At 51.0% G+C, this 20,655-nt stretch overlaps 1 protein-coding gene across 6 annotated transcripts in view; it reads right to left on the reverse strand.

Moving 5' to 3' along the window:
- The window catches only part of VGLL4 (vestigial like family member 4), a 153,458-nt gene that overhangs the window by 4,255 nt on the left and 128,548 nt on the right, over nt 1-20,655 (reverse strand). For 5 of the 6 annotated variants that reach the window (XM_037050693.1, XM_037050710.1, XM_037050701.1 and 2 more), the window contains one exon: nt 5,389-5,611. In XM_037050693.1, coding sequence (XP_036906588.1) covers nt 5,389-5,611 — 223 coding nt within the window. Of the gene's footprint in view, nt 1-5,388; nt 5,612-19,478; nt 19,536-20,655 lie in introns of those variants that run through there. The other variant, XM_037050728.1, reaches the window with a different exon arrangement.

Below are 20,655 nucleotides of genomic sequence, written 5' to 3' on the forward strand. Positions count from 1 at the left end.
TGGCATGCCTCCCCCACCCCTGGCCACCCACTGTGAAAATGAGTTCGATACCCCTGCTTTAAAGAGTCCATCAGTGGCCAGTATAGACATTGCAAAAGGCTTCACATCAGATCTTCCTGTGATGGGAAGTGAACAATAAGATTGGGAAGGAGGCACAAAGTAAGGGCCCAGAACCAGACTCAGATCAGCAAGGGTCTGCCAGGAACAAAGGGATTTAGAAGTTTCAGACTTTTTCTTGGACCCCTTTCCTTTTCGGTGCCTAGCAGTCTACAGCCCCCCACTCCTCCAGTCTTCAACTCACCCATCTGCCCTCCTCTTGATATATGACACCTGAATTTTTTGCTCTCTTAAGATGGATGTGAGAATTAGTTCTCCCAATCTTCTGAAGCTAGGCCTTTTCAATCAACAAACCTTTCCTTGCAAAAATAAAAAATAAAAAAGAGACAAAAACATGTTCTGTGATAAAGATATGAATCTAATAGGAACTGGGATTAAATTTAGGGGCCCGACCCTTACTGGTGTGGCTCAGCAGACTGAGCACCGGCCTGCAAACTGAAAGGTTGCTGGTTCAGTTCCTAGTAAGGGGTGGGTACAAGGGACAACTGAGCAATGTTTCTTTCCTCCTCTTGTTCCCTTCCCCTTCTCTCTGAAAATAAATAAAACCTTATTTTTTCTTTTATACCTTAAGGGCCTGGGCTTGGGTCTAACAAGAAATCACACACATCTAAGACAGGGCAAAATGTGGCTTACGAGCAGCATATGAAAGAAAGAAGAAGGCTATGAACAGTGCAACTCACCAGCCATAGAGATGGGGCCACCACAGACAAGAGTGGACGAAAATGGCTGCAGTGAGAATGTGGCTTTGAGGCCAGGCAGACCTGCAAGGACCTGCAGCCAAGCTTCCTTTGTGTATGAAACAGGAACAACGGTACCTGACCGGGAGCTGGAGGACCCGTCTCCTGGGCCGAGGGTGTGCAAGCCTGGCCCCTGGTCACACACAGGAACCCTGTGCATCAGGTGCTGCTCAGACTGCACCTGCAGGACAGCCTAAGGCTTGGAGCCCACCTCTCGAAGGGTCCCTGGGCCCTTCATTTCCCCACCCCTTGGGAACGTGCCCTCCACCCACAAAGTGGGGCTAAGGCAGCCGTGTTCACCAGCGACCCTGACCCTTGTGCAGGTTGGAAATCTGACCCAGGCTGGGTGCCTGACTCCTAAGAGATTCAAGTTAATCTCAGCAGCTGTGGGGCAGCAGCACAGTGGAACAGCCACACTGGGCTGGCCATGTGCATCTACGCAAGCACAGAGCTGGGTGAGGAGAGTCCCGTGTCCTCTCCTGCTCTCCCAGGCAAGGGCTGGCCCTTCCTTCCTCAGCCTTGCTGTACCCATGACCCTCCCAATAAAACTCCCTTCCTTTTGTCCTTAACGCAACTCAGACTGGTTGCTGTTCCTTGCAACCAGAGTCCTGACCAACTCAAATATCAGAAAATGGGGATGTGTTTGGGGGAAGGGTTTTGGAAGATGAAGAAATTGCAGTGTCACAGACTTGATTCATGGAAACTTAGACTGAAGAATAAAGTCAACATCCAGCCTGTATGTCAGTGCTGTCCAAAGGCGGGAAAGGCCACTCCAGGAGAGTGTGGCTTGTCCTACCTGGGGGCCCAGCAGGGCAGAACGACCCATCAATGTGGGGATGCTGTGAAGAGACTCCAGCAGCACCCCTGGTACTGCACCACCTCTGGGATGCCAAAGCACACTCCCACAGACATGCAGATGGCCGATGCCTGGGCACCCTCCCCTCCCCACCCCAAACCCAGGCTGCAGTGCAGCCAGCTGAGCACTTTTGGGACACACCAAACACCCTCCTCTTCCGAGCACCTTACCCGAAACTCTGGCTGAAGGCAAGCTGGGCCATGGCACCATGCACCCACCTGAAGCAGGCCTCGTGCTCCAGATGGCGGTGCTTGTGAGCCCACATGGCCCAACACCCTTCTCCCAAATGAGGGAGAAGAAGGCCAGAAACAGGTAACCTGCTGGAAGTCACAGAAAATTAGCAGCAGGGCCAGGGTGAGAACCTGTCACTTAGCTCCATTCACACCTTGCCCCACCTGCTCTGGCTGCCGTCAGGAAAGTGTCGCTATGAGAACAGTCCAGTGTTCACTGTACCTCAGGTTTTAATTTAATCTTATCCCATCTCCTTGTCTGCTGCTGCCCTGAGGCCACCCTCTTGGTATCTTCTGTGCCTGCCTTTGGGATACTCCATTGCTAAAACATAAAGTGGGCTGGCACTTTCTGCAGCCTCCCCAGGCGTGCCTCTCTGGGAACTTTCCAGTCCCAGTTCCCAGCGTTCTGAGTCACATTTTCCAGCACATGAAGCAAGGCTTCCCTGCACCGCCTGTCCCGCCCACGGCTGCACAGCACTCTGCTGCTACGCCAGGAAGCCCCCTCCCCACCCCATTTCCCTTGCTCCCAGCTGCGGGTGGCAGGCACACTTCCCCCAACAGCCATCCTGCCGGCTCACAAATGAAACAGAACTCCCAGAAGTGGGTGGCTGTCTCCAGGCTACTGCAGAATAGGCACTGTACTGTGTCACTCATCTGTGTCCTCGGCACAGCACCCAGCACAGAACGCAGTAAATGTCCGTGTGATGCTCAGGTTGTAGCGGGCTGTCCAGGCCATGCCACGCAGATACAGGAGTTCAATGGAGCTCAAGGGACACTTACTATGTAAAGGAAACCCTTGTTGATCAGCAGTCAAGGTGAAAGTGAGACAGGTTAGTAAGAAGCTAGGAAAATTCCTTGGCAAGTGGAATAGGGAAACTGAGACAGGTGAACAGACTGGCTGAGCAATTTACAGCCAGGTGCAGGGGGTCACCAGGGCAGAAGACCCCAGTTCATGGAGTGGCAGGGGGCAAAACCGGGAAAACAAGGACCTCACTCCCAGGGTAACCTTTCCTCCCTGGAGATGACACCCAGGCCTCAGTTATATTTCAGCTCCAGGCCCAAGAAAGCAGCAAAACCAGGTAGGTGGGCGACACCAGGACTAGCCGCTGTGACTACTAACAACACCCTGCCCTGGTGCTGACCAATGAGGAGACCACAACCCTGAAAGGGCACACCTGGAGAACCCTTCGGAGACCTCCCCTAAGATTCCCACCTGCAAGAGAGAAAATAGCCACAAGACAAAGGACCCAATGTACATGCTCTCCCTCTGGGAGCAGCCAGAACCATTTTCCTTTTCCTTCTTCTTCCCCCACAGCTTTCCCCACAGATATGAGTCTCCTAGACTCTAAGCAATGGGCAGCTGGCAGCTTGTCCCAGGCCAGTCCCCTGAACCTGTCCCTAAGGCCCCTCTTCTCTGACTTCCCAGTGGGCTAAGGCAGCCCACAGGCTCTCCTTTTGCTTCTTCTATGGTAAATCCTTCCTTGTTTCCCTGCCCCCAGTTTTATAACGAATGCATCCCCACAGTCACCTGGATTCCTGCTGTGAAAGCTTTTCCTGCACAAGGTCAAGAAGCCACACACTACAGGGGGCCCTAGGCAGACCCGCTCAGGGCCAGGCCCTGGTCCAGTAACAAGAGGACAGACCAATAACCTCTTTACTACTAACCCCAACCTTAAAGCTTAGGTCAGTGGCCACCATACTGGGGAAGCCAGAGCCACTGTGCCCATCCCAGGAAAGCTGTTGGCTTGTTCAACAGCCACTTGCCAGGAATCCCATAAGGACACAGGTGAGAGAGTTCAAGGTTTTCTCACTCTTACCAACCGAAATAGCCTCAAACACCTTCTCAGAAGCTGAAGAGCAAGCAGGGCCCACCAAGGGCCACCCTGTTCTTCGGGAGGTGCCAGAGCTTCCTCCCCTGGCCACCGTGGGCTCAGAGATGAGACTGCCCAGCGGACTCCCACCGCCCTCCTCCCCAGCAGTGGCAGTAGCCAGAGGGCGACATTCCCTGGATCCTGGAAGCAAATTCCTGTTATGCTTAAATCACCTCCACTGTGGCCCCTGTCACCCTAGAGAGCATTCCTCTCCTCACACACTTTTCCCTCACTGGCCCGTGAGCTCCTTCTGGGCAAGAACGTGTCCTGGACACATCTTTCCACACCTCCAGAGCTTTGCAGAGAGCCCGGGGCATGGCCAGTCCTAGTAATGTTCAATAAATGAAGGGCCCCGTGCTCCTGTCAGGGTAAGTGGCTCTTAATGGCTACATTAATAGTTAAAATACCATGGTTCATTATTTGATTGCCTCTCTCTTACAGACTAAAACTGAGTGCCATGTCTTGCTTCACTGGCTTCCAGCATATTCCCTCCAACATACAGGGGTCTATGACTTTTGTCGAATGAATGAATGAAACACACAAGACCACGATGTTGGGCTCCAAGACGTGAGGTGCACCTGCTTGTCAGCCATACTGAGAATCACAGACATCCGTACAACCTCTGCCAACACCCGGGTCTGCCCACCAGCAGTCATTTCTAAGCAGGCCAGAAACACGCCAGGCAGTACTGGGGGCTGGGGTGCGGCTGGCCCAGGCAGAGAAGCCATCAGAAGCCCAGCCTCGGGCAGTGGGGCGGCCTCGCTGGTGGGCACCTGGTGGGATGCATCAGCAAGCCTGATGGCATATCCATCAGCATATCCTCTGCTCGCCGTCCGTCAGCCTTAAGCGAACGCTGACTGGGGACCTGTGAGGTCACAGACCGCAGAGGTTCGGAGAGAAGAGCCATGGGCTCATGCAGTGATTACGAACCTCAATGCTAATGTCTGCTCCTTACACATTTCCTCAGGAACCCCATTTTCAAGACTTTTCTCCTACCAAACTGTATTTTTAAAATAACTTTTATTTTCCTTGAATGAAAAACATCCCTATCTGCCAATCACAGGTTTCTGACCAGCACGAGCTAATAACCATTATGACCACTAACTTCACAGGATTTCATCCCAAAGCAAAGCAACCTGATGTTTAACTTCGCCTGTGCAACATCACAGCAGGCAAGTGTATAGCTGCTGTTAGGGTCGTTACCCTGATCCTAATAAAACCATCAACAAGCGAGGAAAACAGCTGAAAACACACGTAATCTAGACCAACCCTTTAGCAAAGAAACTAACCCCCAAAGATGTTAAGCAACTTGTCCATGGCAGTTAGTCCGAGGAGAAGAGCACCTGGCAGATCGAGGTAGGCATTAGAATGTGAAGTCACATTTAGCAAAAGGACCCCTGCTGCCATCACTGCTGCCATCACTGCTGCCATCACTGCTGCGGCCCCCTCGCCCCGAGCGCAGAGCCACGGCTGAGGATGGACTTACCTGCCATCTCTTACCAGCTCCCTCACAGCTGCTGCTCGGTGCCCCGAACCCACTGCCGGCCACCACCCCAAGCCCTACTGGACAGACATACCTGCTGCCGCTCGACTGGGGTCAGTGTGGGCGAGATGCCTGTCGGCCTGCTGGCGTCCATGCTGTTCTTGGTCAGTGCGAGGGGCTGCTCCATGCTGAGGCTGGGGAGGGACGTGTACAGGTGGTTCCCATGCAGGCTCATGGTGGGGGCCACGGCCCGCTCAATGGGGCTGCGGCTCCGCTCCCGGGGGTCTTTCCGGCAGTCTCCATTGGCAGTCTTGTTCCTGAAAAAGAGGAGTCACTCAGATGGGAATATCTGTATCTTGCAAAAAGCGTAGAGGACGTGGCCATATGCCAAGCACTTCACACAGATTACTTCATCTAATTCTTCACCTTGCTGTGGATAAATATCATCACCATCATCCCCGTTTTCTGAGGTCCAGGTCAAATAGCTCGCCAACTGGTAAGTTGAGCCAGGATGCCGACCTGGGCCGGGGTGGCTGCAAAGCCCTGCTGTGCCCGGAGGAAGGGCCTTCCGCGGGCTCTGCTCAGCAGCCTGCCTGTGCAGGGCACATGCCTATCCGAGCACTTCTACAACAAACTCCACTTGCTCGGAGCTGAAAGAACTAAACTAGGTGCTCGAGGCCAGCTTGGTTTGACAAGGATCTGCCATCCATAAGGATGGAGATGACGATGATAGCCCGAAGTGACCACAATGATTCTAAGTGCTAGGTGCTGCCCCGCAGGTATTATTAGCTCATTTGACCTTACGGGCAGCACACTAAGGAGATCCCAATACTACCCCCTTCCCAGATGATGAAACCGAGACTCAGAGCAGTGACACTTGCTGGGCCACAGAGTGCGCCACACAGGCCTGTCTGGAGGGCAGAGAGCCTGCACGCAGCTCCTAAAGCCAGAGAACACCAGCAAGCCATCTACGTTAGCAAAGTCCAGAAGCTGGTGCCACAGAGGTCTCGGCTGTACGCTGAGCACACGGCTGGTGCCGTGTGGGACACGGACAGGATGGCAGCGCCACCCGCCCCTGCACTCTGGTGAGTCTAAGGCAGTATCGCCTGCTGCACCTACCAGAGGATGACACAGCCCCAGTAACGCATGGCGGGGCCGGCAGAGGACCACAACGCTGCTCCGGGATGGGTCCAGGTCCCTCCTTCTTCCCAGTTATTCCAGGGTTCTTTCTGCCTCGAGTCTCAGCCCCTTTAAACCCACCATGTTCTCTGGATGCCAGAGCAACTCTTAATAATGAATGAGCAAGTCTTTTAACTAAAAATGTGGCAGATAATGATATTTCAGTGATTTTTAAGAAATGCAAATTATTCTCTGACTTCTCAAGTTGTCATTCTCTTGCCTGAGCGGACGACCTATTTTATGGCAGAAAAGCCTGAGAAACCCAAAGAAAGCAGCAGCAGATCCTGCTGCCACCTCAACTGGCTGAATGAGATGATTTAACAATTTTATATGCATGTGTGAGAGAGAGAGAGAGCACTTAGAATCATTGTGGTCACTTCGGGCTATCATCGTCATCTCCATCCTTATGGATGGCAGATCCTTGTCAAACCAAGCTGGCCTCGAGCACCTAGTTTAGTTCTTTCAGCTCTTTCAGCTCCACTGGCCCTCAGGTACCCCTGTACAATCTTTTTATAAAGCAGATCCAAACTCATCAAGCCCTTAATTGCAATTTTCAGCAACTCGGCACTGTCTTCATGGCCTTCTTGGCACTTCCCACTCTGGTCCGGACCACCTTCCCCATCTTTGTCTGGGTTTCATGCCCCCAAGTGTCGTGCTCGGCAGTTAGGACAGTCGGCTTGCCGTTCCTCAAACAAGCCGCCTTCATGCCTCTGACTGTATGTGCATTGCCCCCCCGCCCCCACACACACATGTGCACAGCCAGCCATGCCTGCAGCTTTTGGTGCCCTGCTCTGGATCCCAAAATGCCCCAGGCCGACCTTTAAATAGAGAGTCCATCACACCATCATCAATGATTTCTTCATCGAGGTGCACACTCCCTAAAATAACTGTCTAAGCCCTAGAGCGCAGGTGGCAAACACAAGGCCCCACGGCCGAATCCAGCCCTCCGCCTCGTCTTATCCCACCCGCACCCGGCTTCTACCCGGCTTCTACCCGGCAGCAGTGAGGAGCTCCTTGTTAGGGAGTAGTTACATTACGCAGTCCTAAAATCACATTCGGCCCTTTGAAGCCAACCGTGAGGCTAATGTGGCCCCCGGTGAAAATGACACTCCTGCACCAGGCTGTACAGCTGAAACTAATATAAAATAAGACTGAATGTCGACTGTAATCGAAAAATGAAATTTAACGATTTCCTTCTAAGTTTGGATAAAATAAAATTTTAATGTTTGACGAGATACGTGAATTGCTTCCTTGACACAATATTCTCCCCTGCTCCCCGCAAAAACTGAGGTTTCTGAAGGCCACTTAGTGAATGTGGCAAACTCAAGTAACAGATTACTACTGGCTTCTCAGTCAGAATTCCCTCTGCCCAATTCAGACTCCAGTGTATTCAACCAGGGTTAACTGAGTCCCTATTTTGTGATCGTCACAGAAAGTTAAGACACAGCCCTGCCTTCGCCTGGGATGCAGGTGAGGTAGAACATGCCAGAGAAGCTGGCGGGAAAGTGTCAAAGGATGACGATCCCACACACACACCATTTCCCACCCCACCCCCTGCCAGCAAGAAGGAGCAGCCTAAAGCTCATGCAGCATCCGTCCCCATCCAACACCAAAGTCGCCACCAGGCCAGACACACAGCCCACCAGTCCCTCGTGCTGACACCCACACGGCACCCGAACACCAGCAAACATGTGCACTCACTCGGCTGAGCCCCCGGAGGCTGACCTGAGCCCCTTGGATCAGAGACCCTGGTCTGGGAGACTGCTCAAAGACAGCAGTGCGCTGCCAAGGGCACAGAGCCAAAGGGGCAGTGCCCCCCCACCACCAGTGCTCCTAGGATCTGCTCTGCGCCCTCACTGCACGGGGGAGTAGGAGAAGGGACTTGGGGGCGAAGGAGAAAAGCAGTCAATGAAAAACACGATGCAGCGCAGCACCATCGCGAAGACAGTGAAAAAACACACAAAGAAAACGTCTGAAGAACTCGCTGGTTAATTTTAGTAAAATTATACATTACTCACATTTCCAGCTCATTTTCCTAGTTCCTGGAGCTTAAAGACAGACATTGTTTTCCACACCACCCTGAGTGAATCATACCCCCGGATTCCGCGGCTTCCCAGAGCACCACGCGCCCCCACGGCCAGCAGGTTCAGACCCACGCTTCCTGCCCGGGGGCCAGACAACGAGGGTCACCATGGCTGCAGCTCCGGGGCACCCTGGCCAGTCCCCACACTCATCCTGGGGAGGGCGTCTCCACTGCCAACTGTCTTAGGAGAGAAAGTGGAAACACAGTGGTGAGAAAGAAGACACCTGCGCTGCTGCCCTCCGTGACAAAGCGTTCCAGGAACGGACGCCACGCACTGCCCGCTCCATCCTGCTGGAGCCAAGAAAAGAGAAATGCCTACAGTGTCTGGAGATGCATCACCCAGATTCTAAGCAGTGAAAAGAAAGAATCCAAAACATGAAAAACCCGGTACAGCACCCACTGGATCCTCATTAAAATGAGACACCCCACCCATCAGAAGCTCTGAGTGAAAAGCAAACCCTTGGGAAGGTATTTCAGCACTGACATGCTCAAGCTTAACTGAACTCCATTAACTAGGGACCGAACCAACGTGAGTCTGAATTTGTATGACAGGGGAGGGCACGTGGGTATGAGACATTTTAGTTAGTGCTTCAAGGAAATACTCTGGGATCCTGCGGGACCCAGCATTCCAGGCGCCTGGCACAGTCTCAGGGCAGGTCCCTCGGCTCAGGTGAGTGAAGCAAGGACTGGTCCAGCTCTGCACCCCCACCCCAGCTCCCAGAAGGCACAGAACATCCCCGAGGTGACGGTGGCCCTGCCAGATGCCAGACCACGCCTGGCAGGAGTGAGCTGAAGGCCTGGACGCAGTGGCGATGCCTGCAGGGCGCAGGGGCCCGTGATGGCCAGGACAGTCCCCACTGTACTCAGCGCCCCCTCCCCCAGTGCCACTATTACACAAGTCTGGCCTCTGGGAACCTACGGGAGAGTGACGAACCTTCACAGCCTGATGACGATGACGACAAAGTTGTTAAAGTGCATTTAATTTTTAAAAGGTTCCTCAGAGAATATACTTAATGCCACCATACTGTGGCTAAAAATGGCTAAAATGCCATGTGTACTCTACTGCCAATAAAAATAACAACAATTTTTTAAACTAAAAGTAAAAAGCACCCCCAGGACCATCACTGAGAGTCCCCAGGTTTAGATTGTATTGGTTAGGTGGCAGCACCACGAGTTTAGAGAAGAGGACGAGGTACAGAAGACAAGAGCCTGAGACCAGGACGGGGAGAGGAGGCCACCCCGACACGTCCTGCCCTCAGCTCTGCTCACCCCGGGGGCTCTACAACAGCCTCTGCCTCACCTCTAAAGCTTCCAGGAGGCACTCCCTGACCCCCCCAAACTGCAAGGACAGAGGTAACAGTGGGAACCTAGACGTGCATGAAAGTGTAAGGCACCCCCCCAGTTAGCCGTGTCTGCCTTGCTCTCTTAATCAGAGGCACAGCTTCACGTGCCTGCCCCTGGGCCCCGCCCAGCCCCCCAGGGACAGAGCACTGGGAGGGCCCAGCCTGCAAGCTCTGCCCCCTCCTGGAGCTGGGCACAGAACTGAGCACACAGCGGACATGTTAACAACGGTTTGTTGAGTAAGTGAATTATTAAAGTACATAATACTATGTGTGAGTCCAATTAACAGCCTCTGTGCTGAATGAAAGGGTATTCAAGGCATTTCAGAGGACATTCCCAGCAGGAAAGACTTCTTTTCCTGAAAAAGCAGAGTTTGGGGACCATTTAAACACTGGGCATCAGAGGCAGTAAGACGTTTTCTCCCTTTAACTCCCTTCTCCAGGTTTTGTTTTCCTCCCCCCACTTCTAAATGTCCCCTAGCTTGTTCAAACCCCAGGCTCTCACGGGGATGCATGCACCACCCCCTTCTTCCTCCTTGTGATCAGGACAGTCTTCCCAGTCGAGCGAGAAGGGGCGCTGTTCTGTCTGCAAAGACATCCTGATCCAGCCTCATCACTCCTCGGTACCAGTGTCAGATGGAACACCCAGGGGGTTGTGGGCACCACCACCAGGACACTGTGACTCAGAGGCAAGGCCCAAGTACAGATGACTTTTGTAGGTGGAGGTGCTGGGAGGTGACACAGAGACACCCCCAGGGCAAAATATGACAGGTTGTGTGCCGTGGGCAGGAGAAAGTTGGGAAACACCAGGACCCAGAGTGTCCCAGAGACTTGGGGCAACTGAGGGGCTCTTCAATGGCAAGCTCTCCCTGGTCAGCAGTGAAAAGGGGCAGAGACTGCCTTTCCCTTAAATGTAGGGAAATATTGTGTTGCATAAGACAACTGCCATCGCTTAACACCACAAACAATCAGCAACAGTCACAGCCCAGCACAGGCTCCAGAGAGCGTGAAGGACGCTGCAATGGGCTAATTTCACTGCTGGCACAGCTGCCCCCCACATAACACCCTCCCCATGAACTCCAACAAAGGGGGCCTCCCCTTTCCGCTAGCTCAGATTTCAAAAATCAACTCCACGGAACTAAGCAACACCGCATTTGCTCAATCACGTGACTTATGGTTTGTCCCAGGGAGAAAAGCATGTACCATTGCAATGTCACCCTTAGAAAGTGGTGTCCAAAAACAGAATGCACTGGAGTCGGGGGTGCCTGGGAGCGAACGGTTCACCTTAATTAGCTTCACTACCCTGCACACCAGGCCATATTCTAGTCATCGCCTTGTTAAGTCCAACACAATACTGCAAATACGCATCACCACCCCCACTCTATAGAGCAGTAAACTGGAGCTCCCAGACCCTGAATAATTCATCTGAAGTACAAAGAATCTAATTTATATTTGACTGGTTCCAAAGCCTTTTTCTTCCATTTTCCCTGAGAAAGGCTGAGAAAACTACAAAGACCTGTGTACCTGTATCGCCCAGAGCCGACAAATGAAACCGCACGATGGCTCCTGCTTCCGACCTTTGCCCCTCTTTAGAGGAAATGCTGGCAGGAACCAGAGGGGGAGGACACAGGTGCAGCCCCTCTTCCCGCCCTCCCCAGGCCATGCCCCTGCCTCACCCAGTGGCAGCCGCTGGCTGGTATTGGGGATATTCTTCCTATATATGAATATATTGTTAAATAGTATATAGAACATTTTACACTCCCATCATGGTACCACACTGTATGTGCTGTTTTACAACCGCATTTCTTTCCCTCACCTGGTCTTGGGACTGTACCCACGGCCTGACCCAGAAGCTAGTCCATCCGCCTTCTCCTCCTGCTGCGCTCCACTCCTCCATACAAGCACACCAGGATATACTTGCCCACCCGGGCGTTGTCTGGACAGTCTCTGACTTCTCCTCACCGCCACCAGCCACACAGCATTCACGTCCTTGCACGCGTGCCTGTGCTCTGAGGGTCACTCAGAGAGCAATCTGGAGGTTAGCAGCACGACTAAGGATCTGTTCACATGTTCACTAGCCCTTTCCCTTTCTTCTTTCAATTATGTCCCCCTAAAGATGCTGAAGTCCTAACCCAAAACCCCCTTCCCGCAAATGATCTCCTTTGGAAACACAGTCCCCACTGTCATTAGGGTGGGCCCTCATCCAGTCTGACTAGTGTCCTTCGGAAAAGCAGAAATTTGGACACAGTGACAGGCATGCACAGAGGAAAAAGGATGTGAAGACAGAGGGAGAAAGCTCTCTTCGAGCCAAGGAATGCCTGAGGCCACCGGAGCAGAGAGGCCGGGATGGACTTGCCCCCGCAGCCCTCAGAGGAAACCGGCCCTGCCGGCCCCCAGAACTGTGCGACTTCCGTTGCTTAAGTTGCCCCCACCGCGGCGCTAAGTCAGGGCAGCCCCAGCAAAGTAAGACAACTTTTGTGCCTTTCTTTTTTTACCCCACTGCTTTATACATGCTTAGATATTCTCCATACCCATGTTTTTCCTGCTTTATTTGTCATAATCCTGCCCTCCAACTATAAAAAAATTTTAGAGGTTCCTCTGGACATTTTCAAAGAGGTCCCCAAGATCCACTGGCCCTCAGGTACCCCTGTCATGCCTGGATTCATGGGGCACATTTAATAAGCACTGAGCAATGACACCAGGAGTCGAAGCTAGTGTGTGCTTGGGGCCAGGCCTGCCAGCGAAGAGCGGGAGGGTCAGCTGTCCCCTGGCTTCTCCTCCAAGTGCAGCTCAGAAGCCAGGAAAGGACACCCCCAACCTCCCCTACATATAAGAAAGAGGGAAGCCGCCTGTCGGCCAAGTTATCATCCAAAACCTTTTGGCTCAGGAGCATTTGGGATGGATGAATGAAGGTATGAACCGGCAGATCTTTTCATCATTCCTGCATCAATGGGCCTGTCGATGACAAACTCCCCGAGACCACGGGCCAACTGTCACCCCTCTTACTCAGTGCTGTGCCAGCCCTGGGGAGTGCCCGCCGACGTCCCCACGGCGCATAAAGGGAAGCAGAGCTGAGAATCAGCGTGCTCAGCCCTGAGCCCCACAGCTGGCAGGTGGTAGGCGGGGCCTCCAATCGGGCCAACCCATCCTCTTCTGCAGAAACTGCCTGTGAGGGTTTCAGAAATAACACATTTCTGTGGTGCCACAGGGCAAATTGACAATGCTGGACAGTGTAAGAGGAAATGTAACCGACTTGGACTCTTCTCTGTCATTGAGTCAAGGATTTCCAGCCAAACCGTCTTCAGTGAGCGGCACTGAATCAGCACCACCCAGGTGCCCCTGTTCCTACAGCCGTCAGGTCCCCTCCAACCCCCCTCGGGCCCCCGGCAGCAGTCAGCCCTGAGGAGCATTCTGCCCAACGTGCTCTCCCCACTGCTGCCCTCCTCTCTCCGTGAGGCTGGAAGGAGCTCCAGGGGAAAGCGGGCCTCCCTTCCCCTCAGGCACAGTGACTACACAGATCTGCATGCAGAACCCAGGGGCCCCCAGGACACCTGACACAGCATATAAAGTCACGGGGTGGCCACTTAAGTAAAACTGCCCAAATGTGGGCCTCAGAGATAAAACACTTTAAAACTATTTTAGTTAGCAACCTGTCTGAAACATCCTACAATTTATTCTTTCCCATCTTGGTGACTCAGGGTCTTTATCATAAACACTATTTTCAGACGTTGAAGCAGGAGGCCTCCAAGACAGGCCTGTCTGCTCCATGCTGAGTCCTCTCGGGTCACTCAGCTGCTTGTGTCCTTGGGTCAGCTCCTCAGGTGACCCAGTTTCCTCTCCTGGCTAACGTAGGGCCACCCTGGAGTAAGTGTGTCTGCCACTGCGAGTACCCTTATCTTTCCCTTCTCCTCACGGTGGGCCAAAAAGCCGGGCAAGTAGGTGTGCTAGAACGATGCGTGAAGGGAGTACACAGGCTCTGAGAGAGGGCAGGGCCTCCCACACCTGCTTTTCCCACCTCCGACCCCAGCATCTAGAGGTTCTGTTTGCTTGGGAAAGTGAGGGCCTCCTAGGCCTGCTGCCTGTGGAGAAGCAGACTCACCCGCAAGGTCAGCCCGCAGAGCAGAACCCTCACGCACGGCTGGGAGACTCGCATTTCTGAACCGCTCAGCTCTGTGTGAATACCGCACCGGTTTTCTCTGAGGACAACTGTCTGCACATGTGTTCTATCATTAGCTGAGACAAGAGGAAAAACTAAAGTTTGAGAAGAGATGTCAGCCCTGAGAACAGGATTGGTAAAGCACTCTGTCCGCCCCCCGTGTTAGGGGCTGTGGCCACAAAGCAGTGGGTGGGTCTCCACCTGGGTTGGGCCCCACAGACATGCTGCAGACTGAACAGACCACATGTCCCACATGCGTCTGCTCAGAGTTTTCACATGAACGGAGATGTTGCCGAGACTCACAAAACAGAAGTCAATTTAAAATTCCCACCGCTACTAAATTTGTAGTCATTTTTGTCATTATGTATTCTCTCAGTGAATGACATAAAAAATTCTCTCAGTGAACAATGTGAAAAAATACAAGCATCATATTTTTTGGCATTTCACAGAGTCCTTGCACCAGAGAAGGGATGGAAAACATTATGTAACCCAGCTGCAGGGCCTGAGGCAGCAACAATCCAGCGGAGTTGACCTGCTTCTCTGCACTGCAGCCAACAGAGCAACGTGGCAACGCTGTGCCTGGCTATCCTATAAGTCCCACTTTGGAAAGCCGGGGTGAGGGCTAGAGAAAGGATGGAAGGACAGGGATGTGCCCAATGAGTCTGTCCAGAGGGGCTTTCACAGGGACGGCTTTGCTGGGGGTGACCAGAAGCTCAGTTCTTCCTGCTACACCCTCCACCCCCACACTCCCAAACCCTCAGTCTAAGGTCCACTGGCAAAGGCTTCCTTGTGCTAGGAAAGTGGAGTGTGGAACAAGATGCTCAGGAAGGCTCCAAATGGAATCACTCTCTTTCTTAACCATCCACCAACCTGAGACTCAGAGAGAAGACCAGCTCCTTCTAGACAGGCCTGGAGGGAAGCAAACTAGGGAAAGAAACTCTACGCACAGGGCGTGGACCAGAGGCTTCCATAAGTCCGGGTCCACCACACTGCCTGGCATGCGAGAACTAATTTGCGCATGAACCAAACAACAGCAAGCCAGCCCAGTGGTTTTGGTAAGACGGAGGAACTCATGAGACTCCAGGCAGTAGCACGCGGGCTCAGGGGTGACCGGAGAAACGACTTCGGCCCCCGCAAACCCTCCAGAAAGTAATGGTCTGAAAAGTCCTCCAATCGCCACTTCCACTCTCATTCTTCTGGTTTGGTTCCGAGCCAGCTTTCATAATTCCATTCAGATTCTTTTGAAGGCTCGTTGTTAGCTTTTACTCCACATTTTGCAGCAAATTGCTGGAAAATTATTATAAATCCGTCAAGGTTGGATGCTTTGTCCTACCTGCAAGAAAAGAGCTTCCTGGGGAGGTGGCTGTGAGTAAAGGAGGGATGGATGCAGGGCTGCCATGCACGCAGGCCCTTACTGCCTCTCTAGGCAACCGGCTCAACCACTGAAAAGCCTCCATAGAAGGTTCTTCCTCCTAATGAATGAAATCTGCTTTCCAGTAGGATTCTGGGGTTAAAGATCAGCCCTTTGGAAAATTTCAATGAAATCTATTTCTTTTCCCAATTACTAGACAGCTGCTTCTATGTCAGTCCTGCCATGCCCAGAACTCTCTTCGCCCAACAAGAATCCCTCCAAATGACCCTAATTCAAGACCCCTGTCCTCTCTCCAACCTCCACATGGTCTCCAAATGAACATTCACCTCCCAGTGTGGTGCGCAGAAGTGGACGCAATGCTCCAGATGTAATCTAAAGGACAGAGCACGCACACAGGAAAAGGTAATTCCGTTCAACTTATGGAAGCTTATTTCTGAACCGAAAAGCAGGGCATGAGGTCTACTTAGTTAAGCACTGAAGTGAACAGAACATTTGAAATCGGGATCGTTCCAGGACCTGTACTCAACCAGAGATCCACTTTCCGAATGCCAACAGTTAGCCCGCAGTCCTGCCACACAGTAAGCATGCCACCTAAAACCAGCCTGTTTGGTTTTTTGTTCTTTTAATTCAGCTATATTTGTGAGCCCATGTTGGCTAGAGATGTAAGTTACTATGTAGTCTGCATCACACGTGCATGCATATCAGAGACAAACTATCACATGTCCTTCCTGTGCCGTTTGGTTTGTTGCGGTCCCCACCNGCCCCCCCCCCCCCCCCCCCCCGCGGGCTCTCTCCCAGACACTCTCTCCAGGATCGCAATCTGAGGCCTGATGGCGAGCAGCCTCCCCAGGGGTCCAGTCCTGACAGTGTGGGTAACCAGTTCCAAATCATTTTGTGGACCTGTTGATATTAGGAGATCACCTAGAATTCAGCACATTTTTTCCAACACTGAACAAAAATTAGAAAGCCAGTTTTCCTTCTATAACTACCCACTTACCCTGACTGGAATCAGAAAATTGGTAGACAAAATTAAATGACTGAATTAAATTATTGCTATACTAAAAAGTTTGTGACTGTAAATACTGAGTATATACAGTGATTAAATAGTCACCTAATAAAAGGTATCCACATATTCTTGAAAAGTCAACACTGTTAATATTAAATTACTAATGACTATAATTATTTATTATAAAATTGTTATTAAAGGACCTTCTCTCTGAGAGCAAACCATGCAGCACATCAATTCTTTCTGAGCATCCAGGTGACCTCAGGCTGAACTCCATCTTTCTAAAAACTAGAGGAAAAGGCTAGTGAAGCTATTTAACTCAGATCACATGATAGGAACTGATCTAAATTACTTAAAACATACTGAGAGGACCCTCAGGTGCTTCAAAGGCTTCTAACATGCTGACAACTGATAGGCAAATTACCAATCTGTTGGTAATTTGCAAAATTACCAAGGGACCTAAAAACACAAAAACAAAAAACACTGATAGCTTACACTTCAGTGTTTTATGTTTACTTTTCTCTGATTCCTATTCTATTTCTTTACAGTTATTCTCAAACTGTTCATAGGATTCAGAACTGACTTTCCCTGTGCTGTTTGCTTAGCTTCACTGTACCACCTCCAACGTCGAAAGAGTGCCCTGGCTCTTAAAATGATCTTCAATCCAAACCCAGAGCCCTGAAAAGAAGGGAGCAAAGGAACCTGATGATTCCATCCAACAATGAAATGGCACTTCTCCCCCCAAACTCTTGATTCTAAAAAACACCTGCAGAAAATCTATGACTACCACCCCCCCCAACAACACCCTGAATGACACAAACTTTCCTACCCCCCTTTTACATTGAAATCTCCACCATAGAAGTCGTCACACTGCAACTCCCTATTATTAGGCACCAAACACCAGCCCCTCGGGGCTGAACCCCTGCCCTCCACACTGTTCGCTTCCTCCCGTGCATTGCTCACCCTGCTGGGCAGAGTGTACAAGGGCTCAGCCCTGCTTTCCATCCTTGTGGGTAATAGACTCGTTATTGTTTATTCAGTTGAACTACATGAAGTTAATCATTAGTCCTTAAAAGGTACTTTAGTTTTTGGTAGTAAAATACACATAAAATCCCCCATTTTATTTTTGAGTGCACAGCTCAGAGGCATTAAATATACGCACACTGCTGTGCAACTACCACCACCACCATCTCCAGAACGCTGTATCTCCCCAAACTGAAACTCTGAGCCCGCTGAACAGCGGCTCCCACGCCCCCTGCCCCAGCCCCTGGCGACCACCACTCTACTTTCTGTCTCTATGAACTTCACTCCTCACAAAGTGCAACCATACCCTATGTGTCCTTCTGTGACTGCACATTTTACTAGGCATAATGTCCTCAAGGTTCATCCACGCTGTAGCCTGTGTCAAAAATGTGGCCCTCTGTAGAGACTGAATAATATTCCACTGTACATACAGCCCACACTTTGTTTACCTGGATGCAGTGATGGACATCTATGTTGCCCTTCGGCTTCTGTAAATAGCGCTGCTACGGGCATGGGTGTAAAATCTCTCTTCAAAACCCCGCTTTTAATTCTTTGGGGTTTATACCCATACATGGACTTCCTGGATCATATGGTAGTTCTACATTTAATTTTCAGTCCTTATGAGTTTTGACAAGTCACTGGTAATAAAGCAGGTTGGAACTACAGGATGCATTTCCACTACATGTCTGTCCCTCTATACTAGGGAAAAATAAAAGGTTTCCAAAAGGCTGGGCCTCACCCACAACAAGTCTTAGTAAACACAGTCCAAGTGGTTCATGAGAGAAATGCTTGTGAAAAATGTAAACATTTGACATGCAAGCTAATAGAGAACATCCGTCACCCGGCTCACTGAATCCAGCAAACACAGGCACATGGTCGATGGTGCTGCAATCAGGAGCAAGCACTGTGGGGACTCACAAGCTACATATTTGCGGTTCTCATTTCTCACCACGGGCCTTTAAAAATTACTTCAAGTCATCCGAGGATGGCTAATGTTAATAATACGCAGTAATAACTACCATTTGTATGACATTAGTGTACAGTTTTACAAAGTGCTTTGCACATACATTATTGTTAACAGATCTTCAATGTACAACTCCTCCGTACTGCCCAGAAAATGTGTTTCTCAAATGATGAAACACACACCTGTCACACCTGTTTGTGCAGGCAGGTGAGGGCACCGAGACACAGGCTCTCTCCATTTGAACCTCAGCTTCATTTCAGAGCGAGGAGGGGCGAGAAGGGTGGGAGGAGTGACTGCCCTGCGGAGCCACTCCACAGGTTACTAAGAGATCAAACGAAAGCATTCAACTCGTATTAAACGTGAAGGATCTCTTGATGTCTAGTGGCCTGTGCACTAAAACAACTCACAGAGGAAGGACTCAAGTAGGATTTCCACGGAGGGAAGTGGTCACATAGCTGAGGTCAAAACCTCCAGACTTCAATTGTGGCCAAGAGCTTTTATTTCCCTTGTAATTTTCTTTAAGAATAAATGTTAAACCTAAAACATACCCTCTTTTGGAGGCAATCCTGGCAGCTGAGCTCAATGGGAAGAAAAAGCACCCTGTCCTCCCGAAATCCACAGCCCCTCAAACTATGCACCATTGTCCAGAGCAGGGTCACATGATAGCCCAGCCTGGCAATAACATGTCAGCCACCACCTGAAACCTGGTTACTTCCAACCCATTAAGGAAACAATTACCCATGTGCATGAGCCCTCCCAGCTCACATGTGTGACCTGCGGTCAGTGCTGCAGCCCCACCAGCAGCCCTCGCTCTCCTTGCAGTCCCCTCTCAGAAGAAACTGTACATGGCATGGATGTGATTGGGACAAGGTGCCGTTCAGTGAGGGGTGAGGGATGAGAGGGAAAAATCACTGCTGTCCCTTCTGAGCAAAATCAACTCTACCTCTCCCAGCACTTGCTGCCTCACAGTTTAAATTAATTACAGCTGAAAATACAGGGTTGCCATCTGGTTTGAAAAAGCAAGGATAAGGGGATAAAATGAAAGGGTTTTTGGTACTAACCTCACTTTAATCATTGCCAAAGAGCATGAAGACAGCCCAGCGTCCTCCCACAAGAAAGCCTTGGGCCTCACAAACTTGGCAAGCAGTCCCAGGCACAAAACGGGATAGGCAGAATGCCTGTCAGAATAAAAGTCCCTGGCCGAAAGGAGACTTGAAAGGTAAGGGACCTGCCTACCCCCACGCTGTAGAAAAAGTTTCCTCTGGGTCCTGGCATAGGTTAGCAACTCCTGGGAGGGTTTATTTACAGAGGGTGTCTTGCCAAAATGTTACATTCATCATTACAGATCCATTTTGTGAGAAAAGAGGTCTGCTGTCAGAATTACAGTATGTGATTTCCTCTTTCTTTGTTTCTCCATATTCCATAACATAAGCCTTTTACAAAACTCCAAAATAAGGCTAAACAAAATGCAGGAGAGGAAGGTGGCTGGAGACGGAGCGGCTCTGGCAGCACGGTGCACGCAGCTCCACAGCACCCGTGCAGCTGGCCCCTCGCAGAAGGAATGTCAAAAATCCCCATTTTTCCTCGGCTGCAGCCACAACTAGTCTCACTAGTGTTTTGTAGGAAGCAACTTCCTTCTGCTTTCCTCCCACGGGCAGAACCCTGGACGAGAGGCTCTTTTCTGTTTGGATTCTTGGGCTGCAGGAAAATGCTGACTGCAGGCACGGGGAAGGCAAGGTACCACAGCAACCCATGGTTTGTTTGGGGGGCTGTAGTGGGGGTGCAAAAAATGCTGAGTTGGTGGCTCTCTTAGCCATTCCCAGAGTCGACGAGCCCAAGGCAGCGGGCCATTGGTTAGATTTTCGGTCCAGTTTAAAGTTCCACCTGCCTGCTACCTGAGTTCTTTTTGTACCACGTGAGTTTTTCAAACAAAACCTGCATGTACTTAGGTCCAGCTGCTTTTGAAAAGTAAATGTCCACCGCGGCACAGCGGTGTTTACTGAAGTAAACTGACCAACCCGGTCACAGTCTTCATAAACTGGAGATTTGAACTGTAACAGAGAAGATAAGAGCAGACTATCTTCCACTTTTAGAAAGAGACAGCCTTTCTGTTCTGGGGAAAAACACATTTTCAACCCAAAAATGATGCAAAACTTGTCATCCAAATCCTGCCCTGACAGAATCCTGGTCAATAGCAACAGTGTCCATAACATTCAAAATCTCAGGAGTGTAACTTTC

Source organism: Sturnira hondurensis, unplaced genomic scaffold (genome assembly GCF_014824575.4).
Source record: "Sturnira hondurensis isolate 20B ecotype Veracruz unplaced genomic scaffold, ASM1482457v3 Scaffold0000867, whole genome shotgun sequence".
NCBI classification, from domain to species: domain Eukaryota; kingdom Metazoa; phylum Chordata; class Mammalia; order Chiroptera; family Phyllostomidae; genus Sturnira; species Sturnira hondurensis.